At 39.2% G+C, this 26,530-nt stretch overlaps 1 protein-coding gene across 1 annotated transcript; it reads left to right on the top strand.

Annotated features, from left to right (window-relative positions):
* The first annotated feature begins 3,114 nt into the window (after positions 1–3,114).
* On the top strand, positions 3,115–26,011 carry snrnp40 (small nuclear ribonucleoprotein 40 (U5)). Its single transcript, XM_062047309.1, has 10 exons — positions 3,115–3,396; positions 5,360–5,489; positions 5,570–5,663; positions 14,374–14,539; positions 14,603–14,725; positions 18,887–19,007; positions 19,090–19,172; positions 23,359–23,420; positions 23,569–23,672; positions 25,674–26,011. Exons 1-10 carry the CDS (start codon positions 3,286–3,288, stop codon positions 25,721–25,723), a joined length of 1,044 nt encoding a protein of 347 aa, XP_061903293.1. The 5' UTR covers positions 3,115–3,285; the 3' UTR covers positions 25,724–26,011.
* Positions 26,012–26,530: the final 519 nt, after the last annotated feature.

Below are 26,530 nucleotides of genomic sequence, written 5' to 3' on the forward strand. Positions count from 1 at the left end.
CTCTGCTTGCCCCAATGCCGCGAGTGATTCTCCCCCCGTCGCGGGGATATGTTTCATGCCATTGGCATCCGTTCTCCATTCATTTTCCAAGCTAACGGCTAATGTTGACTCAAGCCACATGAAAACAAACACACGTCCCCAATATCTCAACACATAAAGTTAAACAAAATCCGTGCAGGCTGAGCAGCAGCGACGCGAGGGGGAGGGGCGGAGGGTAAAGTGTAGGGCAGGCTGTTTTGAGAAGATTTAAAATAAAAATAATAACTAATGTATGCACACATACATAGGCTATTATTTACACAGTTTTTGTAACAAAAATAAATTTCTCCTTGGGGATCAATTCTGATTCATATTATTATTATTATTATTATCCATTCTACTGCAACTGTTGTTGTTGTTGTTGTTGTTTAGTAGCTATCATCATCATTATAATAATGCTGATTTGCAATTAAACTGTACTGCTGCTGCAGAAGTGATTCGGTACACGTACTGAACTGCGGCCACAGTGTGGCGTTGTCAGTCACTGACTCTAGTGATTCGTACTGTCAAAAGAACTGCAGAAGAGATTCGGTACACGTACTGAACTGGCCACAGTGTGGCGTTGTCAGTCACTGATTCTAGTGATCCGTACTGTCAAAAGAACTGCAGAAGAGATTCGGTACACGTAATGAACTGCGGCCACAGTGTGGCGTGTCAGTCACTGATTCTAGTGATCCGTACTGTCAAAAGAACTGCAGAAGAGATTCGGTACACGTAATGAACTGCGGCCACAGTGTGGCGTGTCAGTCACTGATTCTAGTGATCCGTACTGTCAAAAGAACTGCAGAAGAGATTCGGTACACGTAATGAACTGCGGCCACAGTGTGGCGTTGTCAGTCACTGATTCTAGTGATTCGTACAGTCAAAAGAACTGCCGATCCCATGAAAACAAGCCACATGAAAACAAAATGAGAGTAGACTAGTAGAGGAGGGGGGGGGGGTGATTCGGTGAACACATTTTTTGAACGAATCAATTTAAGGAACTGATTCTAGTGATTCAGTACAGTCAAAAGAACTGCCGATCCCATCACTACCAATCACCACATAGACATCTTATAAGTAGACACAGCATTGGCTGCTGTGACGCGAGACGTTCGGCCACCATCTTGAAGTGGGGATGAGAAGCCGACGAGCAGCCTAAACTGACAGTTGACAGGTAGAAAACAAAGATGGTGTTCAGCGTTTTCCTGCTCAAATGAGCGGACTGTTGAAAATAAGAATCGGGGGATTACTTTTCACAAGTAAGATTTAACATTGGTTGTATTTTGTGAAAAGAATATTACCACAGAGATGAGAAGGAGCAAATATCTTCAGTAGTACTGAAAACATAGCCGCTAGCAAACAAGAGTATGACCATAATTGAATTGCTTGTCAATGAAATGAATTAAATGTAAAAATGTCATACTTGAATAACAAAGTTGATGAAGATAACGATTGTAAAAGCCAACAGGGGTAAAAGTTAGGGCCACAGCAGACTGTGTAGGAGGGTAATATATGTTAGCTAACTAGACAATCAGATGGACAGTGGCTATACAGTATTATACAAGTCTAAATTTAGTCTAGCTTTCCAACCCAATTTTTATGTTTTTGATTGATTGATTGAAACTTTTATTAGTAGATTGCATAGTTCATTGATTGATTGGTTGAGACTTTTATTAGTAGGTTGCATAGTTCAGTACATATTCCGTACAATTGACCACTAAATGGTAACACCCGAATAAGTTTTTCAACTTCTTTAAGTCGGGGTCCACTTAAATCGATTCATGGTACAAATATATACTATCATCATAATACACAAGTTCATCATCAGAGTATATACATTGAATTATTTACATTATTTACAATCGGGGGGTGGGATGAGGAGGGTTTGGTTGATAACCGCATACTTCAGTCATCAACAATTGCATCATCAGAGAAATGGGCATTGAAACAGTGTAGGTCTGACTTGGTAGGATATGTACAGCGAGCAGAGAACATAGTGAGTTCAGAAAGCATAAGAACAAGTATAAACATTAAAAATACATTTGATTATTTACATTGGGTTATTTACAATCCGGGGAGGTGGGATGTGGAAGGGGGAGGGTGTTAGTCAAGGGTTGTAGTTGCCTGGAGGTGTTGTTTTAGTGCGGTTTTGAAGGAGGATAGAGATGCCCTTTCTTATACACCTGTTGGGAGTGCATTCCATATTGATGTGGCATAGAAGGAGAATGAGTTAAGACCTTTGTTAGATCGGAATCTGGGTTTAACGTGGTTAGTGGAGCTCCCCCTGGTGTTGTGGTTATGGCGGTCATTTACGTTAAGGAAGTAGTTTGACATGTACTTCGGTATCAGGGAGGTGTAGCGGATTTTATAGACTAGGCTCAGTGCAAGTTGTTTAACTCTGTCCTCCACCCTGAGCCAGCCCACTTTGGAGAAGTGGGTTGGAGTGAGGTGTGATCTGGGGTGGAGGTCTAGAAGTAACCTGACTAGCTTGTCCTGGGATGATTGGAGTCTGGATTTGAGGGTTTTGGAGGTGCTAGGGTACCAGGAGGTGCAAGCGTAATCGAAAAAGGGTTGAACAAGAGTTCCCGCTGTGTAGGATACACGCATGTATATATAACCTAATCATATTGTTTCTTCAATTTAAAAATAGCTGACTTTTTTCCCCCCTTCTCTGGGATTATATTCCCAGTTTTGATCTCAGCCGTCTGGTCACTTATAGCATATAAGAATATTCTATTACTGTTAAGCAAACTATGAATAATAAAACACAGCAAAACATGTGTCCTTTATCAACTACACGTATGACAAAAAAACGCGTGAAAATCAGTGGTATTCAGTGAGGTAAGATTAATTAAATGTGCTGACAGTTCTTTGCTCCTGCCAAATGAATTGCACTGATCACCACTCCAAGATGGCGGACCCGTGTCTCGTCAGCGGCAGTAGGCAGTAGCGCTCGATGCTGTATCTACTTAGAAGATGTTTATGACTCATCACACATGCTGAAAACTCTGACCAATCAGAGACGAGACAGCAAGTTGAGTTTCCGGTTCCGGCTCAAACACGCCACAACAAGATGAAGCAGCCAATCACCGTAGCGGTAGCCAGTCCTGACCAATCAAAACACACCAGAAGCGGAAGTAATCGAACTGTTCTTTACTGGAACCTTACCGCTCGATGCTTCTCCTTGTGAGCTGGCCATACTTCATTTTGCAATTAAAACGCAACAGTTGTGTTGTTTTTGGTAGATTGGCCAAATAAGCAGACATGATTGATCCAAAGAAGCGAGTGGCGGACATGGCGATGGTTCCCGTCGAAGTAAAGCGACCCCGGACGGAGCTGGTGGCGGCGGCCCAGTCCCAGCAGCTCATGGCGGCGGTATGAACACACACTTTCACTCACTATTAGGATGAAATATGGCAACTGGACACTGGGCGTTCTTAATTAAAGACGACGAATATTACGTTATTTAGGTATAATGCAGTAAACCATAGTACCAGGAGCACTAAAGATACTCACGTTGTTGTGACTTGTTGTCGTGGAGTGCATTCATTCAGAACTGAATTACAAACAAGTTTCGATTTATATTCTGTTGCTTCGATTAGTCGTTAAATCTGGAACGCAAGAAATATGGTAAAACAAGTTCAACAAAAGTTAAATAGAAGTAATAAAAGGTAGAAGTAGGTGAGAAAAATGTACAAGCAAAGAAAGGGTAAAATAAGGAATATAGAAGGTAAAATAGGTAAACGAAAGGTAAATAAAAGGTAAAAGTAGGAAACAAAATGTAAATAGAAGGTAAAATGTGCTCAATAAAAGGTTATAAGAAAGGAATAAAGAAGGTAAAAAATTAAAACAATGTAAAAGACTTTTAAAGAAGGGAATACAGATGGTAAACTAACGGTAAATAAAAGGTTAAAAAGGATTAAAGAAGCCAAATAAAAGGTAAAATAAGTTAAATAAAAGGTAAAATTAAAAAAAGGAATATAGAAGGTAAATGAAAGGTAAAACAAGGTAAATAAAAGGTAAAGGTAGGGAAACAAAAGGTAAATAGAATGTAAAATGTGCTCAATAAAAGGTAAAAAATAAATAAAACTATTTAAAAGACTTTCAAAGAAGGGAATATAGATGTAAACGAAGGTAAACTAACAGTAAATAAAATGTTAAAAAAGCCAAATAAAAGGTAAAATAAGTTAAATAAAAGGTAAACCAAAAAAAGGAATATAGAAGGTAAAATAGGTAAATGGAAGGTAAATAAAAGGTAAAACAAGGTAAATAAAAGGTAAAGTAGGGAAACAAATGGTAAATATAAGGTCAAATGTGCTCAATAAAAGGTAAAAAAAAATAAAACAATGTAAAAGACTTTCAAAGAAGGGAATATAGATGGTAAACGAAGGTAAACTAACGGTAAATAAAAGGTTAAAAAGTATTAAAGAAGCCAAATAAAAGGTAAAAAAAAGATATTAGAAGGTAAAATAGGTAAATGAAAGGTAAACAAGGTAAATAATAGGTCAAACAAGATAAATAAAAGGTAAAAGTAGGGAAACAGAAGGTAAATAGAAGGTAAAATGTGCTCAATAAAAGGTTAAAAAAAATAAAACAATGTAAAAGACTTTCAAAGAAGGGAATATAGATGGTAAACGAAGGTAAACTAATGGTAAGTAAAAGGTTAAAAAGGATTAAAGAAGCCAAATAAAAGGTTAAAAAAAAAGGAATATAGAAGGTAAAATATGATAAAACGAGGTAAAGGACAATCACATAAGGTAAATTAAAGTTAAAATGAAATATAAAAAGTAAAAGAAGATAAAACAAATCAATAGAGGGTCAAATAAGGTAGATAAAAGACAATTGAAGATAATAAAGGTCTGGCAAGGACACAAATCATTGTTTATTTAAACTTTTATTTACCATAAAATACACATTGGGGGTCTTAAGTGTGTTTTTCCCGGTTAATCGAACAAACTAATCGATGGATTACTAGAATAATCGATAGCTGCAGCCCGAGCCTCTATGGGTGTTCTCTTTCTTTACACTATAGTACAGGCCAAGGACCCCCAAACTGCTGGAACGAGGACTCCCTTCTTGTATAGCTGTCAACTATTATGCAAATAGCTAGCTATCTTAAACGCTAACAAGTCATTGTTTTAAAGATGCAAGGTACAATGAGTAGTGTTGGATCAATGTCAATGTGTGTTTGAAGACATTTACATGCAGAGAAATGTGAAAAGGTGTCTAATCAACCAAAAATTCCACGACATACCTGCAGTACGTCTGCTATAGTACACTTGATGTTTCACTCGCACAATGTTTAAATCTGCTGATACACCTACATCTCCTCCCTTAGGGTCCCCCAAGGACCTCCAGCCTGCAGGCCCCCATCATGTTGATGTCCGGCCACGAGGGCGAGGTCTACTGCTGCAAGTTTCACCCCAACGGAGCCACGCTGGCCTCCTCTGGATTCGACAGGCTCATATGTAAGCCACCGTCACTTCACTCAAAAACCGGCGAGGGCCGTTACCATTGTGAGTAAAATGGTGGTTTCTCTGCGCCGTAGTGATGTGGAACGTGTACGGAGAGTGCGAGAACTTTGCTACGCTGAAGGGCCACAGTGGAGCAGTGATGGAGCTGCACTACAACACGGACGGCAGGTAAAAACAAAACACTTTGAGGCACATTTGGTAGAAAAGTGCGACTATTGATTATTTGAGTAATCCTGGAATCTATTGATTATTTGAGTTATCAAATGAAACAGCTTATAGCTTTAAAGGCCTACTGAAACCCACTACTACCGACCACGCAGTCTGATAGTTTATATATCAATGATGGAATCTTAACATTATAACACATGCCAATACGGCCGGGTTAACTTATAAAGTGACATTTTAAATTTGCCGCTAAACTTCCGGTTCGAAACGCCTCTGAGGATGACGTATGCGTGTGACGTAGCCCGGCGAACACGGGTATGCCTTCCACATTGAAGCCGATACGAAAAAGCTCTGTTTTCATTTCATAATTCCACAGTATTCTGGACATCTGTGTTCGTGAATCTGTTTCAATCATGTTCATTGCATTATGGAGAAGGAAGCCAAGCAAGCAAAGAAGAAAGTTGTCGGTGCGAAATGGACGTATTTTTCGAACGTAGTCAGCCACAACAGTACACAGCCGGCGCTTCTTTGTTTACATTCCCGAAAGATGCAGTCAAGATGGAAGAACTCGGATAACAGAGACTCTAACCAGGAGGACTTTTGATTTGGATACACAGACGCCTGTAGAGAACTGGGACAACACAGACTCTTACCAGGATTACTTTGATTTGGATGACAAAGACGCAGACGTGCTACTGTGAGTATGCAGCTTTGGCTTTTTTTTGCGTATGTACGTAACTTTTTTAAAATATATAAGCTTTATGAACCTTGGGTTAGGTGAACGGTCTTTTGGGCTGAGTGATTGTGTGTGTTGATCATGTGTTTGAATTGTATTGGCGTGTTCTATGGAGCTAGGAGCTAGCAGAGGAGCTAGGAGCTAGCATAACACGTACCGTACCGTAAGTGCGCGTCACGTACGTAACTTTTTAAAAATATATAAGCTTTATGAACCTTGGGTTAGGTGAACGGTCTTTTGGGCTGAGTGATTGTGTGTGTTGATCAGGTGTTTGAATTGTATTGGCGTGTTCTATGGAGCTAGGAGCTAGCAGAGGAGCTAGGAGCTAGCATAACAAACACGCAGGTGTTATTATGCAGGATTAATTTGTGGCATATTAAATATAAGCCTGGTTGTGTTGTGGCTAATAGAGTATATATATGTCTTGTGTTTATTTACTGTTGTAGTCATTCCCAGCTGAATATCAGGTACCGTGAGTATGCAGCCTTGGCTGCTAAACATTCGATAACTTGACCGTATGTGCGCGTCACGTACGTAACTTTTTAAAAATATATAAGCTTTATGAACCTTGGGTTAGGTAAACGGTCTTTTGGGCTGAGTGATTGTGTGTGTTGATCAGGTGTTTGAATTGTATTGGCGTGTTCTATGGAGCTAGGAGCTAGCAGAGGAGCTAGGAGCTAGCATAACAAACACGCAGGTGTTTTTATGCAGGATTAATTTGTGGCATATTAAATATAAGCCTGGTTGTGTTGTGGCTAATAGAGTATATATATGTCTTGTGTTTATTTACTGTTGTAGTCATTCCCAGCTGAATATCAGGTCACCCCCGGCTCTCACAGCATCTTCCCTATCTGAATAGCTTCAACTCCCCACTAGTCCTTCACTTGCACTTTACTCATCCACAAATCTTTCATCCTCGCTCAAATTAATGGGGAAATTGTCGCTTTCTCGGTCCGAATCTCTCTCACTTCATGCGGCCATCATTGTAAACAATAGGGAACTTTGCGTATATGTTCAACTGACTACGTCACGCTACTTCCGGTAGGTGCAAGCCTTTTTTTTATCAGATACCAAAAGTTGCAATCTTTATCGTCGTTGTTCTATACTAAATCCTTTCAGCAAAAATATGGCAATATCGCGAAATGATCAAGTATGACACATAGAATAGATCTGCTATCCCCGTTTAAATAAAAAAAATTCATTTCAGTAGGCCTTTAATGCACATTTTAGGGAAAATAGAATAGAATAGATTTCTCCTCGCCAAAACCTTCGTTCTTTTATCGAATAAATGCACACTGCAAAAAATCAGTGTTCAAAAACAAGAAAAAAATTACAAAAATGAGGGGTATTTTATTTGAACTAAGCAAAATTATCTGCCAATAGAACAAGAACATTCGGCTTGTCAAGACATTCCAAAACAAGTCAAATTAGCTAACCTCAATGAACCCAAAAATACCTTAAAATAAGTATATTCTCACTAATAACAAGTGCACTTTTCTTGGTAGAAAAAATGAGACCTTTTTGCTCAATATGTTGACAAATATTCTTAAATGAAGTAAATGCTAGTGCCATTATCTTGACATAATGATATGCGCTCGGCATCATGATTTTTTTTTTCATGCTTAAAGTAAGAAATTATTATTTAAAAAAAGTAGTTTTATACTTGTGAGTGTTGATGACACAGCTTTGCATCAGTTTATATTATAGTTTCAAGCATGTTTTACTCAATATAGGTCATCAAATCTCAGCAATAAGCTGTAATATCTCCCGAGATCATTTAGGACCAAAACCCTTAAAACAAGTAAAACACTCTAACATAAAATCTGCTTAGTGAGAAGAATGATCTTATCAGACAGAAAATAAGCAAATATCGCCCCTATTTGAGATATTTCATCTTGGATTTCAGTTTTTGCAGTGCACGTCGTCATCTTTAAAATTGCACTTTTAACATGTGTGCATTCATAAACATACGCACTCTGTTGGTTCCGGTTTGATTAATCTTTATTACTTACACTCATTAATTGATTAAATGGGCTTTGATTGATTGATTGAGACTTTTATTAGTAGGTTGCACAGTGAAGTACATATTCCGTACAATTGACCACTAAATGGTAACACCCGAATAAGTTTTTCAACTTGTTTAAGTCGGGGTCCACTTAAATTGATTCATGATACAGATATATACTATCATATATACTATCATCATAATACAGTCATCACACAAGATAATCACATTGAATTATTTACATTATTTACAATCAGGAGTGTGGAGGGGGGGTGGGGTGGGGGGGTGGGGGGGGCTGGGGATATGGACATCAAGTAGTGGACATAGAGAGAGAGAGAGAGAGAGAGATCAGAAGGCATAAGAAAAAGAATCTGCATTTGATTGTTTACATTTGATTATTAGCAATCCGGGGAGGGTGTTAGTTTAGGGTTGTAGCTGCCTGGAGGTGAACTTTTATAGCGGTTTTGAAGGAGGATAGAGATGCCCTTTCTTTTATACCTGTTGGGAGCGCATTCCACATTTGATCGCGACTTTTACATTGATGCCTCGTGGCCGCAAACTTCCCGTTGTATTTCAAGCATTATATCAATTATAATTACAAGACTGCAAAGTGGTACCAGATCTACCACCCGAGCAATGTCAAAAGGCAACTGTTGCGTTCCATTCCGTAGAACATCTTTTGCTAAGACTGCCTTTTCAATAAAAGGACCACAACTATGGGACTCTCTACCTGACACTTTGAAAAGTATACCTGCACTTGTCACTTTCAAAAAACAAACAAAATTGTGGCGAGTTGAGCAACAATCGTGTGCCCATGTTTAGTTTTTACTAATTTTTACTAATTGGTTTTTATCTAGTCTGCACTTTGTCGGTTATTATTATTATTATTGGCTATTATCTAGTTTGCACTTTGTATTATTACTAGGGATGATGTTTGATAAGAAATGATCGAGTTCGAGTCTATTATCGAATCCTTTATCGAACCGATTCGTTATCGATTCTCTTATCGGGTCCAGATAGGTTGTTGTATATGGAAAAAAACACAATATTTGGTTTAACAAAAGCTCACTTTTATTATATAAGAAAAAATTAAAATCTAATAAATGAATAAATATTGACTGTTACCCCCCTAAAAAAATAAAATTAAATAAATAAGTATTGACTGTTGTTACCCAAAGTATATTAAGTGGGATTTTTCAGAAAAACAAATATATACAGTAACACAAAAACAACCTGTCTCTGTGATCACTATAGGTGTATAAATAATAATATAGTGTTAAATAAAATCAGTCCCTTGGGCACAAAACTGAAAATAATACAGCTCTCCAAAAAGTGCACTTCTGCTGCTATTTGACATAACTGTTTGTTATGATGCTTTGACATTTTTGCACTTTATTTCTTTATTGAAAGAAAATTCTATGAAGAGAAAAGTTGTTTGCAAATGTGGTTACAATGCTAAAAAAATGAAAAGTTAAAGCTAAAAAAAGAAATACACTTTATTGAGTTAAAATCTTTCTTTTATAGGGGGAAAGATGTGATGTTATGAGCTAGGGAAAATAAGAACTACACTACCCAGCATGCAACGGGAGTGACGAGCATGCGCGGTAGCCCCGAAAAGTGTTGTTGCATATCGTCACCCGGCAGCTAAGAATGAGGTTATGAGCAAACTGTGAAAGTAAACGTCAAGAACTCAGCCAACACGCCTCGTCTGCATTATTTATAATTAGACAGACAACACATATACAGTGTGATTTTGTTTTGTTTACAAGGAAAGAAAAACAAAAGTTAAAAAAGGGAGATGTGTTGTATATATATGTATGTGCTGCGGTTGCTCTAAGAACGTTGCGACAGCTGCCGTAAAGGAGGTGCGTTGCTAGCCTGGTTGCTATGTTTCCAGTTGGTCGTAAAAGTGTTTGTACCCTGCTCAAATCTCTCAGTAAAGTTATTCATTGGATTATACCTTTTGTTTTGAACTTTATTACACCTTGGAGAGCTTTTTCCGGTCCCATTTTTTTCCTGCTTTCGCTATCTGCGCCTAATGACTGAGCTACTTGACGTCATTTCTTGTGATGTCACACGGAGCATTTCTGGTTGGGAGGGGATTCGTTCCGAGGGATTCAAATAAAGAACCAACTCTTTTTCTTTACTATAGTGGTCTCGATAACGGGTACCGGTTTTCAAAAAGGGATTTGAGTCCGAGGACTCGGTTCTTTTCTTATCGAACAACCAGGAAAACCGGTTTCGAGTATCATCCTAATTATTACTATTATCATTATAATCGACTCATCTTTGCCTTTGGGGAGAGTCCTCTGCATTATGATCACCTGCTAAAAAACCTTTCTGTTCACTCCACCGTCTCTCCTCTCTGCCTGCCTGAGCACTGTTACATGCGCTCTGAATACGCACTGCTGATTGGCTGTTACCGCTCTGTGTGTAGCCAATCAGATGGTTCTGTGGGTGGGACAATGCTGGGTGCTGCAGAGACGTACTGACAGAGGCAGAGGCAGCTTGTTAAGACTTTAGTTTAGGCGGTGGCTCTTTGTTGTTAAGGCGGCCGCCTTAACAACATTAGCTAATGTTAACAACGTTTGCTTGATTACATTGCGATAGCACGTACAAAAATGCATGATAACTCTCCTACATCACACATGGGTAGGGTTGGGTATCGAGTATCGATTGGAACCGGGACTAACTTTCCCATTCTCCCGGTATCGTTCAAAAGTTTAAATTTCGATTCCTATTTTCGATACCCAGTCCGCCGACCGGAAAAAAAAAAAAAAAAAGTCAGCCGAACCGGAAGAAGAAGCCGCTGAGCACCAACGAAGAAGCGCCCACCGCCGGAAGTGTTAGCATAGCCGAGTGAGTCAGTCAAGCTGTAGCATGGATAGCGGGCGTCGGCGGTCGAAAGTGTGGCTTTACTTTACAAAAAAAAATGAAATAACCGCGAAATAACAGAGCTCCATGTCCATCAAGAAACGAGTGGAGAGAGAGCTGCAGATGTACCAGGACGTTCCACCGATACTTATGTCTGACGACCCTGCTGCATGGTGGTGGTCCGGTGGAACCAACAAAAGACTTATCCTTTGCTGTCATATCTCGCTTTCTCCTATTTATGCGTTCAAGCTTCTTCCACACCCAGCGAACGTGTATTTTCCACAGCAGGAGACACTATCTGTCCAGAACGCTCACGCATCCTGCCTGAGAAGGCGGATATGGTCATTTTCCTAAACAAGAACTGTCTCTGATTTTATACTGTACCTGCTGCTAATCTGGACTGGGTTTTGCAAGTTGTTTCTTATTGTTTATTTGCTTTTCTGCACCAGGTTAGCCCATCAGTGGGAGCACGGTAACATTTTTAAGTACCTGCAGCATCATACACTTGTGTGTGTAAATGTGTTTTCATGAGGTTTCCTGCAGCATCATACACTTGTGTGTGTAAATGTGTTTTCATGAGGTTTTCAAAAATAAAGCTCTCTTGAGGAAAGTGTACCCCTGAGAAAATGTATTCATAATTTATAATATTTATATTCAAGTTCATAGATTTGATATTTATGTTCTAGGTGAAAACAGCCCTGTGAGGAATTTATAGTAAAGTTCATAAAAAGTTAATAGAATTAAAATTGATGGAGAATGTCAGACTATTTCATTCAGAAAGACTGTAGGTTAGCTAGCTCATTTAAAATATCCTAAACTTTTTTTTTGACCCTGCCTCTTAAAAGAATCGGAACCGAGAATCGCCAGGATCCGGAATCGAAACAAAGAACCGGAACCGGAATCGTTCGAATTCAAACGATACCCAACCCTACACATGGGACAGTTTAGAAAGTAAGAATTGTTTTAGATATATTGTAAAACTTACAAACATTGCTTGGAGAGATGAATGAAGTATCCATACGAGTAAAAACGCTACCGACGGCTAGAAGACAAAATGGCGCTTGTACATCTGGTTGAAAGCTCAGTCTACACAAAAGGACCAAAAGATGACGCCATAATAAATATAATAACTAGAGATGCTAGAGATGATTTTTGCCGATATTCCGATATTGGCCAACTCTTAATTATTGATTCTGATATCAACCGATATATACAGTCGTGGAATTAACACATTATTATGCCTAATTTGGTTGTGATGCCCCGCTGGATGCCTTAAACAATGTAACTTTACCATGAATGGATTAACGTGGACCCCGACTTAAACAAGTTGAAAAACGTATTGGGGTGTTACCATTTAGTGGTCAATTGTACGGAATATGTACTGTACTGTGCAATCTATTAATACAAATTTCAATCAATCAATCAAAAACAAGGTTTTCCAAAATAAGAGAACAACTTCAACTCCAGTTATGGGAAAAAGTGCCAGCATGGCACTGCCATATTTATTATTGAAGTCACAAAGTGCATAATTTTATTTAACAGCAGTTTGGAATTTGGACATGCTCTCCCTGAGATAATCCTGATACCCACTACAACTATGGCAAATACTATACTTTGACTTTCACAAAGTGCATTACTATTTTTTTTTAAAAACTTGCCTCAAAACAACAGCTACAAAAACAATGAAGGCACACAGCTTTAGTCCAGAGTATACTAGAGCATACTTGCCAACCTTGAGACCTCCGAATTCGGGAGATTGGGGGGGTTGAGGTGGGCGGGGTTTGGTGGTAGCGGGGGGGTGTATATTGTAGCGTCCCGGAAGAGTTAGTGCTGCAAGGGGTTCTGGGTATTTGTTCTGTTGTGTTTATGTTGTGTTAGTGGTGCGGATGTTCTACTGAAATGTGTTTGTCATTCTTGTTTGGTGTGGGTTCACAGTGTGGCGCATATTTGTAACAGTGTTAAAGTTGTTTATACGGCCACCCTCAGTGTGACCTGTATGGCTGTTGACCAAGTATGGCTTGCATTCACTTGTGTGTGTGAAAAGCCGTAGATATTATGTGATTGGGCCGGCACGCAAAGGCAGTGCCTTCAAGGGTTATTGGCGCTCTGTACTTCTCCCTACGTCCGTGTACACAGCGGCGTTTTAAAAAGTCATACATTTTACTTTTTTAAAACCGATACCGATAATTTACGATATTACATTTTAAAGCATTTATCGGCCGATAATATCGGCAGTCCGATATTATCGGACATCTCTAATAAACATGAAAGTGTAGCTCCTAGTGTTGTCCCGATATCAAAATTTTAGTACCGGTACCAAAATGTATTTCGATACTTTATTCAATATAAAGGGGACCACAAAAAAAAGTAATTATTGTGTTTATGTTGTGTTACGGTGCGGATGTTCTCCCGATATGTGTTCGTCATTGTTGTTTGGTGTGGGTTCACAGTGTGGCGCATATTTGTAACAGTTAAACTTGTTCATACGGCCACCCTCGGTGTGACCTGTATGGCTGTTGACAAAGTATGAATTGCATTCACTAGTGTGTGTGAAAAAGCCGCATATATTATGTGACTGGGCCGGAAAATGGAAAAGCGGACGTGACGACAGGTTGTAGAGGACGCTAAAGGCAGTGCCTTTAAGGTACGCCCCCAATAATGTTGTCCGGGTGGAAATCGGGAGAAATTCGGGAGAATGGTTGCCCCGGGAGATTTTCGGGAGGGGCACTGAAATTCGGGAGTCTCCCAGGAAAATCGGGAGGGTTGCAAGTATGCCCTACGTCCGTGTTTTACCGGATATGTACCGCTCCGTACAGCGGCGTTTTAAAAAGTCATTCATTTTACTTTTTGAAACCGATACCGATAATTTCCGATATTACATTTTAAAGCATTTATCGGCCGATAATATCGGCAGGCCGATATTATCGGACATCTCTAACAATAACACACCTTTTCAGTGTCTTTGCTTGTTTTTTTTTTGATGGCCGACAGAGAAGAAAAATCCTTAAATAGGCCACAGCGTATATACGGCATTGTTCAAAGTGTTGAAAATTAGCGGCTCATAGTCCGGAATTTACGGCAATCATTTGTGTCCTCAGCCTGCTGTTCTCGGCGAGCACAGACAAGACGGTCGGCGTGTGGGACAGTGAGACGGGCGAGCGGGTCAAGCGCCTGAAGGGCCACACCTCCTTCGTCAACACCTGCTACCCGGCCCGCCGAGGACCCCAGCTGGTGTGCACCGGCAGCGACGACGGCACGGTCAAGGTGAAATACTCACATGCCGCCCCAAAGTCCTAGTCGGGTTACTGACCGCACGTCTGATGGCAGCTTTGGGACGTGCGCAAGAAGGGAGCCCTCCACACCTTCCAGAACACCTACCAGGTGCTGGCCGTCACCTTCAACGACACCAGCGATCAGATCATCTCTGGAGGTATCGACAACGACATCAAGGTAACACACACACCAGGATATTTTTTACATGTGTTTAGATATTCTGTACTAGCGATTTTGTTTTGTCATAAAAGGGAATAAATAATTACCGTATTTTTCGGATTAATAAGGCGCATGCCAAATCATTTTATTTTCTCAAAACTCCACAGTGCACCTTATAACCGCGCACCTAATGAACGGATATATTCTGGTTGTGCTTACCGAACTCAAAGCAATTTTGTATGATACATGGTGTAATGATAAATCACGCATAAGAAATCTGTGTAGACTGCAGGTTGACGCCTGTTCAATGAATGACACTAGCAAGTACAGGTAAGCAAGCCCAAAACTTTGATGGTTCATTGAGATAATAGGACATTACACACAACACTTAAAAATCTTTCAGAATGTTTTGGTATGGCTTTGCTAAGCTACGAAGCCGCACCGCTTGACGGATTGTCGGCGCATTACGGTTACCATAGTCAGACGTACTGTGCTTCACCATACAGTATTATTATGGTGTTTATATAAGGACCGCAAAATGGCCCCTATTAGCAGACATTATCTGGCTTTTTGTTCCGCAAAATTATGCAAAACCGACTTTTCTTACCTTCTGGTACCTGCTGATGTGTATTTGGGATCTGCATAAGTCTTAAAAATTGCCACACTTCTGCCTTCTTTTCCTCTATCCTCTTGTTGTGAGGCATTCATCCTCTGCCGTTGCCATCCATCCATCCATTTTCTACCGCTTATTCCCTTCGGGGTCGCGGGGGGCGCTGGAGCCTATCTCAGCTGCATCCGGGCGGAAGGCGGGGTACACCCTGGACAAGTCGCCACCTCATCGCAGGGCACTTCTAACTTATAGCTGTCAGTCAATTCGCCATGGAAGCGCTAAAAACTACCGGTACAACAAAGATAATGCAGTGTCGAAGTGGAGGCACGTAAATAAGAGCGCCCACAAAACGGCGCATCCTAAAGAGACTTGACGATGGTCTGTAAAACATCATCTATGCAACATTTTGACCAAAGAACCACCATTACATGTTATGTAGACCAGTGTTTTTCAACCTTTTTTTGAGCCAAGGCAAAAATGCGGAGGCACACCACCAGCTGACATCATTAAAAAAACGAAACTCAGTTGACAGTAAAAAATCGTTGTCGCAATTGTTGGATATGACTTTAAAGCATAACCAAGCATGCATCACTATAGCTCTTGTCTCAAAGTAGGTGTACTGTCACCACGTGTCACATCACACCCTGACTTATTTGGAGTTTATTGCTGTTTTCCTGTGTGTAGTCTTTTAGTTCTTGTCTTGCGCTCCTATTTTAATGGCTTTTTCTATTCTTTTGGTATTTTCCTGTAGCACTTTCATGTCTTCCTTTGAGCGATATTTCCCGCATCTACTTTGTTTTAGCAATCAAGAAGATTTTAGTTGTTTTTATCCTTCTTTGTGGGGACATTGTTGATTGTCATGTCATGTTCGGGATGTACTTTGTGGACGCCGTCTGCTGCTCCACAGTAAGTCTTTGCTGTCATCCAGCATTCTGTTTTTGTTTACTTTGCAGCCAGTTCAGTTTTAGTTTTGTTCTGCATAGCCATCCCTAAGCTTCAATGCCTTTTCTTAGGGGCCCTCACCTTTTGTTTATTTTTGGTTTAGGTACCTTTTTACCTGCACGCTGCCTCCCACTGTTTCCGACACCTACAAAGCAATTAGCTAACGGCTGCCACCTGCTGATATGGAAGAGTATTACACGGTTACTCTGCCGAGCTCTAGACAGCACCGACACTCAACAACAACACATCATTTGCAGACTATAATTACTGCATTGCAAAAAATATTTTTAACCCAAATAGGTGAAATTAGATCATCTCCCACAGCACACCAGACTATCTCACGCGCGGCACAGTGGTTGAAAAACACTGATGTGGACCACAAGGAAGTTTTTTGTATGAAAATAGACCCGCTCATCGGCAGTGCGCCTTATAATTTGGGGCGCCATTTGGCCATAAAAAATATGTGTGCTGATATTGTTAGACTGTCAAAAGCACTCGCCATAAATATAACAAAAAAACATTTAATACATGTGATCAGTATTGGTATCGGCCAAACTCACTCTTGGATGATTGATATCAGAATCGGCAGCATAACCCTGGTTGGAACATTTCTTTAACCTCCAAAGGCTTAGTGGCCACATGCGTGGACAGCACCTTTTTAGCTCTTATTTCCAAAATTGTGTACACTACTGAATTGGGGTCTTATGGCCGCTTATGTGGACACTTATACTGCCATCTGGTGGTGTCAGAAGAGTATAACATACAATGGAATTTGGGAAAAAAAGTGTAAATATAAGAATTCACTAAACATGAAGTACACGTTTGTGTACTTATGGACTATCCATCCATCCATTTTCTACCGCTTGTCCCTTTTGGGGTTGCGGGGGGTCGCTGGAGCCTATCTCAGCTACAATCGGGCGAAAGGCGGGGTACACCCTGGACAAGTGGCCACCTCATCACAGGGCCAACACAGATAGACAGACAACATTCACACACTAGGGCCCATTTAGTGTTGCCAATCAACCTATCCCCAGGTGCATGTTTTTGGAGGTGGGAGGAAGCCGGAGTACCCGGAGGGAACCCACGCAGTCACGGGGAGAACATGCAAACTCCACACAGAAAGATCCCGAGGCCGGGATTGAACTCAGGACTACTCAGGACCTTCGTATTGTGAGGCAGATGCACTAACCCCTCTGCCACCGTGCTGCCCTATGGACTAAGTACATCATATTAAAAGATGATTTTTAGTTTTTATTCTAATTAGGGTCCAATAAGCCCAAATAGCAAAAATAAATAAAAAAAAGAATGTAAACAAACAGCTTGGGCCTTAAAGGCCTACTGAAATGAGATTTTCTTATAGCAGGTCCATTCTATGTGTCATACTTGATCATTTCGCGATATTGCCATATTTTTGCTGAAAGGATTTAGTAGAGAACATCGACGATAAAGTTCGCAACTTTTGGTCGCTGATAAAAAAAAAGCCTTGCCTGTACCGGAAGTAGTGTGACGTCACAGGAGCTAGTATTCCTCACATCTGCACATTGTTTTCAATCATGGACGCCAGCAGCGAGAGCAATTCAGACCGAGAAAGCGACGATTACCCCATTAATTTGAGCGAGGATGAAAGATTTGTGGATGAGGAAAGTGAAAGTGAAGGATTAGAGGGCAGTGAAAGTGATTCAGATAGGGAAGATGCTGTGAGAGGCGGGTGGGACCTGATATTCAGCTGGGAATGACTAAAACAGTAAATAAACACAAGACATATATAATATATACAACACAACCATGCTTATATTTACTATTCCACAAATTAATCGCGCATAACAAACACCTCCCCCCTCCCGTCCATATAACCCACCAACACAACTCAAACACCCGCACAACACACTCAATCCCACAGCCCAAAGTACCGTTCAGTTCCGCAAAGTTCATACAGCACATATATTTCCCCAAAGTTACGTACGTGACATGCACATAGCGGCACTCACGTACGGGCAAGCGATCAAATGTTTGGAAGAAAGCTGCGTACTCACGGTAGCGCGTCTGCTATCCAACTCAAAGTCCTCCTGGTTGTGTTGCTGCAGCCAGCCGCTAATACACCGATCCCACCTTCAGCTTTCTTCTTTGCTATCTTCATTGTCCATTAAACCAATTGCAAAAGATTCACCAACACAGATGTCCAGAATACTGTGGAATTTTGCGATGAAAACAGAGCGGAAGTATTGGGACACAATGGTGTCCCAATACTTCCGCTCAATCCGTGACGTCACGCGCAAACGTCATCATACCGAGACGTTTTCAGCCGGATATTTCCCGGGAAATTTAAAATTGCACTTTATAAGTTAACCCGGCCGTATTGGCATGTGTTGCAATGTTAAGATTTCATCATTGATATATAAACTATCAGACTGCGTGGTCGGTAGTAGTGGCTTTCAGTAGGCCTTTAAGAGGTTAATAAATACAACACTCAGAGATTTGGACAGGCTAATTTTGGAAATAGGCTAACATTCAGTTGTAATGTATCAAAAATGCATGGCCCGTGCATGAAATATTTGACATTTACACAGCATGTGGCCAACATGGAAATAAAAGAGGTGTACAGAGCAGCGTTTGTCGTTGTGTTGCAGGTGTGGGACCTGAGGCAGAACAAGCTGATCTACAACATGCACGGACACGGCGACTCGGTGACGGGACTCAGTATCAGTTCTGAGGGATCGTACCTGCTCTCCAACTCCATGGACAACACAGGTAAGGATTCTACGTGGAGGACAGCATTTTGTGTCTTCGATACCCTGTGTGAAGGTTTGTGTGTTTGTGTGTGTGTGTGTAGTGCGCATTTGGGACGTTCGACCTTTTGCACCCAAGGAAAGATGTGTGAAGATTTTCCAGGGCAATGTGCACAATTTTGAAAAGGTATTTGTTCATATGTTATGCTCTCAGACATGCATTCCAGAGCACACTTTCTGCCTCTTAACTAGATAGTGATTAGGGCTGGGCGATAAAACAATACCAGTCAGCATTGATTAACGTGGACCCCGACTTAAACAAGTTGAAAAACGTATTCGGGTGTTACCATTTAGTGGTCAATTGTACGGAATATGTACTGTACTGTGCAATCTACTAATAAAAGTTTCAATCAATCAACGTTATCAATACAAAAAGGGTTTGATAGAACGTTCGATCATTTTTTTTTACTCCTTCGTCGGAAGAAAGCGGAAGTTGCAAAGCAAGGTTGGCTGCAGGGGCAAAGGTCACGCTGACAGCCAATCGGGTAACAGTATCGACTATCAAGTTTGGTTGTCTGGCAGTTGATTCTCTGCATGGAGTGAGAAGAGGAAGTCAAAATGAAGAAATTGTGGATAAAAGAGGAAAAGTCACTTGGACAGTATGGCACTTTTTCGGATGTTTCCAAAGGGACCATAGTCAGACCCGTGCGGTCTATAAATGATGCAAGGCGCTCGTCCACACCAAGACCGCTAATACCAAACCACCTTAGCCACGCTTACCCCTTTAGAGCACAGCTGTAACTTCCTGGCACTAAACCTGCAGAAAATAGTTCTTAGGTTTCTTTATGTTTACATTTTCACTATAGATGTGGTTTACTGGCCATTGTTGATGACCGCCACAAACGGAGCATAACAACAACAAGAGTGTGTTGTTGCCGGTGCTGTAGCCGTGGCTAACAAGCGAGCTCTCTCGGTGACTGACTAATGACACCATGTCTATGGTTTGGGATTATTTTAAAGTGTGTCCGACGGATAAAAAACTGGCAATTTGCAATGACTGCTGTTTACTTTATTACTCTAGTATACTCTGGACCAGGGGTCACCAACGCGGTGCCCGCGGGCACCAGGTAGCCCGTAAGGACCAGATGAGTCGCCCGCTGGCTTGTTCTAAAAATAGCTCAAATAGCAGCACTTACCAGTGAGCTGCCTCTATTTTTTAAATTGTATTTATTTACTAGCAAGCTGGTCTCGCTTTGCCCGACATTTTTAATTCTAAGAGAGACAAAATTCAAATAGAATTTGAAAATCCAAGAAAATATTTTAAAGACTTGGTCTTCACTTGTTTAAATAAGTTCATTAATTTTTTTTACTTTGCTTCTTATAACTTTCAGAAAGACAATTTTAGAGAAAAAATACAACCTTAAAAATGATTTTAGGATTTTTAAACACATATACCTTTTTACCTTTTAAATTCCTTCTTCTTCTTTCCTGACAATTTAAATCAATGTTCAAGTAAATTTATTTTTTTTATTGTAAAGAATAATAAATAAATTTTAATGTAATTCTTAATTTTAGCTTCTGTTTTTTCGACGAAGAATCTTTGTGAAATATTTCTTCAAACTTATGATTAAAATTCAAAAAAATTATTCTGGCAAATCTAGAAAATCTGTAGAATCAAATTTAAATCTTATTTCAAAGTCTTTTGAATTTCTTTTAAAATTTTTGTTCTGGAAAATCTAGAAGAAATAATGATTTGTCTTAGAAATATAGCTTGGTCCAATTTGTTATATATTCTAACAAAGTGTGGATTGGATTTTAACCTATTTAAAACATGTCATCAAAATTCTAAAATCAATCTTAATCAGGAAAAATTACTAATGATGTCTTTTTTTAATTTTTTCAAAAAGATTCGAATTAGCTAGTTTTTCTCTCCTTTTTTTCGGTAGAATTTTGAATTTTAAAGAGTCGAAATTGAAGATAAACTATGTTTCAAAATTTAATTGTCGTTTGTTTCGTGTTTTTCTCCTCATTTAAACCGTTCAATTAAGTGTAAATATCATTAATTATTAATAATAACATAGAGTTAAAGGTAAATTGAGCAAATTGGCTATTTCTGGCAATTTATTTAGGTGTAGGGATGATACTCGAAACCGGTTGTTTGATAAGAAAAGAACCGAGTCCTCGGACTCGAATCCCTTTTTGAGAACCGGTACCCGTTATCGAGACCACTATAGTAAAGGAAAAGAGTTGATTCTTTATTCGAATCCCGTCCCGACCAGAAATGCTCCGTGTGACATCACAAGAAATGACGTCACGTAGGTCAGTCATTAGGCGCAGATAGCGAAAGCAGGAAAACAATGGACGGGAAAAAGCGCTCCAAGGTGTAATAAAGTACAAAACAAAAGCTATAATCCATCGAATAACTTTACTGAGAGATTTTAGCAGGGTAAAACACATGGCGGACACTTTTACGACCAACCGGAAACATAGCAACCAGGCTAGCAACGCACCTCCTTTACGGCAGCTGTCGCAACGTTCTTAAAACAACCGCAGCACATACATATATATACAACATATCTCCCTTTTTTAACTTTGGTTTTTCTTTCCTTGTAAACAAAACAAAATCACACTGTAGATGTGTTGTCTGTCTAATTATAAATAATGCAGACGAGGCGTGTTGGCTGAGTTCTTGACGTTTACTTTCACAGCGTGGCAACATGCAACACTTTTCGGGGCTACCGCACATGCTCGTAACTCCCGTTGCATGCTGGGTAGTGTAGTTGTTATATTCTCTAGCTCATAACATTTGCCCCCATAAAGAAATAATGTTAACTCAATAAAGTGTATTTCTTTTTTTAGCTTTAACTTTTCATTTTTTAGCATTGTAACCACATTTGCAAATAACTTTTCTCTTCATAGAATTTTCTTTCAATAAAGAAATAAAGTGCAAAAATGTCAAAGCATCATAACAAACAGTTATGTCAAATAGCAGCAGAAGTGCACTTTTTGGAGAGCTGTATTATTTTCAGTTTTGTGCCCAAGGGACTGATTTTATTTAACACTATATTATTATTTATACACCTATAGTGATCACAGAGACAGGTTGTTTTTGTGTTACTGTATATATTTGTTTTTCTGAAAAATCCCACTTAATATACTTTGGGTAACAACAGTCAATATTTATTTATTTTGTTTTATTTTTTTAGGTGGGTAACAGTCAATATTTATTTATTTATTAGATTTTATTTTTTTATTATATAATAAAAGTGAGCTTTTGTTAAACCAAATATTGTGTGTTTTTTTCCATATACAACAACCTATCTGGACTCGATAAGAGAATCAATAAGGAATCGGTTCGATAAGAGGATTCGATAATAGGCTCGAACTCGATAATTCCTTATCAAACATCATCCCTATTTAAGTGTGTATCAAACTGGTAGCCCTTCGCATTAATCAGTACCCAAGAAGTAGCTCTTGGTTTCAAAAAGGTTGGTGACCCCTGCTCTGGACTGTGTGGCTGTGTGCCTTCATTGTTTTTGTAGCTGTTGTTTTGAGGCATGTTTAAAAAAAAATAATAATAATAATAATGCACTTTGTGAAAGTCAAAGTATAGTATTTCCCATAGTTGTAGTGGGTATCAGGATTATCTCAGGGAGAGCATGTCCCAAATTCCAAGCTGCTGTTTTGAGGCATGTTAAAAAAAATAATGCACTTTGTGACTTCAATAATAAATATGGCAGTGCCATGTTGCCATTTTTTTCCATAACTTGAGTTGATTTATTTTGGGAAAACCTTGTTACATTGTTTAATGCATCACAACAAAATTAGCCATAATAATGTGTTATGGTATCAGTTGATATCGGAAACCGTAATTACGAGTTGGACAATATCGGCAAAAAAGCCCTTATCGGACATCTCTAATTTTCACACTTTGCACTATTTTCTTACACTTTATTAAGCATTTCTTCCATATTCCTTATTTTTACACCTTCATTTTTAAGAACTTATGAAGTGTTCAATGTGATTTTAATATTTTGTTTACATTGAGTGTTTTCCGTGCGTGTGTGGACATTTCCTTTCTGCCTTCATAGCGGAGGGGATTATAATCAGGAAAGTTACATTTCAAATACATTTTTTTCCCATTTAATGTATTTTTCTCCTATTTTCTTCCATAGGTCATAAAAAAATAATATTATGATGCAATTTTCATCCATATCACCCAGCCTTAATAGCGATGCTGATTCGTGTGAACATTGACGCTGACAGTTCCCATTAATAACTGAATGTTAATAACTTAGCTCTTGTATCCTGTCTCTTGTTAATATTATATTCATACAACAACGCTTATGAAGGTTTAATCCTCCGTCTTTCAGAACCTGATGAGATGCTCCTGGTCCACTGATGGTAGCAAGATAGCTGCAGGTTCAGCTGACAGGTGAGAAGAGCGCGCACACATACTTACATACAGTAACGCTGCATTCAATATGCTCGGGAATATCCAAAACTGACGCCAACAATGTGAACTTCTTCGTCTTTCGGGCAAATGTCGAAGAAAAAAATTAATGTTTGTGTTTTCTTTGTAGATTTGTCTACATTTGGGACACAACGTCCCGCAGGATCCTGTACAAGCTGCCAGGCCACGCCGGCTCTGTCAACGAGGTCGTCTTCCACCCCGAGGAGTCCATCGGTGAGTCGCTCGTCGATGCAGTGCGACCCGTTTGTGTCGACGCCCCCTCGGACTGGCTGACTCGCGTCGACGTAAGCGGTTGTCGACATGAGCAAAGCCGGCCATTACTTACACGCGTACAAAACAAAATGAGACTAGGTAATGACAAGATTATTAGGACGAAATAATAATCACAATTATTTGATCAAAACTGAAATCGTGATAATAAATCACAATGATTCATTGTTTGTTAAAACAAAGAGTTATAATGAACGTGACATCAAATAATTTGTAATGAAATAGTAGTTATCAGACATTTAAAGACAAATATTTGTTTTGATTTTGTTCATTACTAGTCAGTGTTGCACAATAATGTACATTTGGAACTGGTAACTGATATTTGTGTGTATATATAATCACACAAGGTTTTGTGAGGAGAAATTAATTTAACAGCTCACACTTTTGCCCAAAATGTACACACTATTAAAACAATATAGAAATGTATTGTAGGGATAAGGATGTATTATTTTATTTAACTAGTTTTGAGTACAAATTCACTTCCTGCAATAATTCTCACCCATACAAATAATATGTGTTGGAATTTATTGATATTTGAACTTTTCAATTATTTCATTAATAGACAACAAGCATCTCAAAACATTCTGAATATGATTTCATGAAATAAAAAAAACAGCATATAGAAATGAGGCCAATAGAAATAAAATACCGTACTTTCCGGACTTATAAGCGCACTGTTCTATAAGCCGCACCCACTAAATTTTCTAAGAAATTTTAACCCCATACATTAGCAATACCTGACTATAAGCCGCCGATACATACTTTAAATATTGTTACATGTTACATACCTTTAATTGTTTCCATACGGTGCCTGTAACACGGCAGTAAAATGGCTGATCAAACAAAACAGAAGTCATCGTCATGGACCCACCAGCTGCGCAAGCTAGCTCTCCAATCAGCTAAACACACTCAAAGTACTCCACGGTGACGTTTTGGTGAAATGACGTAACTGAAACAATACAAAAAGAATGCCACAATACAAAAAGAATGCCATTGTTAAGTTAATACTACTAACACAGGCATTTGTAAACGTGTTAGCATATTAGCTTAATGTAAATGACGCTAGCATCGTTACAAAACGACAGTACGTACAAATATGCATGAAAACACTCCTGCAGACATCACACGTGGGACGGTTTAGTAAGTAAGAATTGTCTTAGTTATATTGTAAAACTTACAAACTATGCTTGGAGTGATGAATGAAGAATCCATATGAGTAGAAATGCTACGGACGGCTAGAAAGAACAACTTAACTGAAGACACCAGCAGTGAGCAAATTCGTCCAAAAGATAGCACGAACAATAACACACACTTTCAGTTCCTTTGCCTGTTTAAAAAAACAAAACAATTTCCATTAGGAATGTCAGCGGGGAAAAAACAAGGCTGCGCCGTTCTATAAGCCACAGGGTTCAAATGGTAGGAAAAAAGTTGCGGCTTATAGTCCGGAATTTATGGTAAATATGACTGATCCCTCATTTAATCATGACTACCAAAATCGTGATTACAATTCGATTAAGGGTGCAGCCCTATATTGATATTCATATTTTTGTGTTTTATATATTTTATACTCTCATTAAACCGAACTGCTGTGCTATTTGATTGTTTATTTTACGGCAACAATGCATGTGTTTATCTGCAATCTAAAATAATTACATTGGTATATTTTCTTGGAGTCTGCGGTAGAAGGTTGATTATTACTACCATGCTTTTATTTTGAAGCTTACGTTGCGCCGTACAGGAAGTCGCTGTTTGCACATTTTATTGCTGCGTTACAAAATACTACAACGGCTGCAGTCGTAGTGAGAAGAACAGATTGGACCAGGACTTAAGGGCTTGGTCCACTCGGAGGAATTGTCGACATAAACGGGCGCGACTGAAACGTGTTTGACGGCACCGCTAATATCATCTACACCGACTAATTGTCTGCTTGCTTTGTCTCAACAGTGCTGTCGGCTGGCAGCGATAAACGCCTCTACATGGGCGAAATTCAGTAGGAGTGTGTGTGTGCGTGGGTGTGTGTGTGTGCGCGCGCGTGAAAGAAGTGGTTTAGAATGTGCTTGGAATCACGGACATCAGAACCTCAGGATTGACCTTTTTTTCTTTTAATAAAATTTTGTATTCTGTAAAAGAAAAAAGAAAAAAATGATGTTTTTGTCAATGTGATATTTTGCTAAATTGTTCTTCTAATTCACAAATTTTGAAAAAGACCACAAGACAAACAGTACGACTAATAGTAGTAGTTCCAACGATACTGAAATGAAATCAAACACAAAAAGTGATACTGTGTCCCTCCATACTTTGGTGTGTGTGCAGTGTTTCCCATAAACTGCCAAGATGCCTGTGGCGGTGGGGGCGTGGCTATGGGCGTGGTCACCATGACATAATTGAGTAATTTGCATAATTTACTACAATGGTATGATTTTCTCTAAAAAGGCTCAAAAAATGTATACTTACTAATTAATAATAACAGTTTTGTTTTAAACATCCATCCATCCATTTTACAATATAATTACAACACTTTATGTACATATTTATATACAGATTTGAACAATAAGTTATTCACTGAAATATATTTATTAATTGTGGTTCTTACAAAAAATATATCTTTATAACATATAAAAGCTAAAGTGTCTCTTAAAGCTCTGCCCCTTTAATTAGTCCATACTAAATCATTTAACTTTAGCCTACTACTACAACCATATTATTTACCAGCAACATAAAGTGAAACAGAGGCAAAGGTGTCCTGCCACAGTCAGTAACAAATAAACAGAAAACAGTAGTGGTCAAATACAAATAAGGCA

This window comes from Entelurus aequoreus, linkage group LG05 (genome assembly GCF_033978785.1).
Source record: "Entelurus aequoreus isolate RoL-2023_Sb linkage group LG05, RoL_Eaeq_v1.1, whole genome shotgun sequence".
Lineage (NCBI taxonomy): Eukaryota > Metazoa > Chordata > Actinopteri > Syngnathiformes > Syngnathidae > Entelurus > Entelurus aequoreus.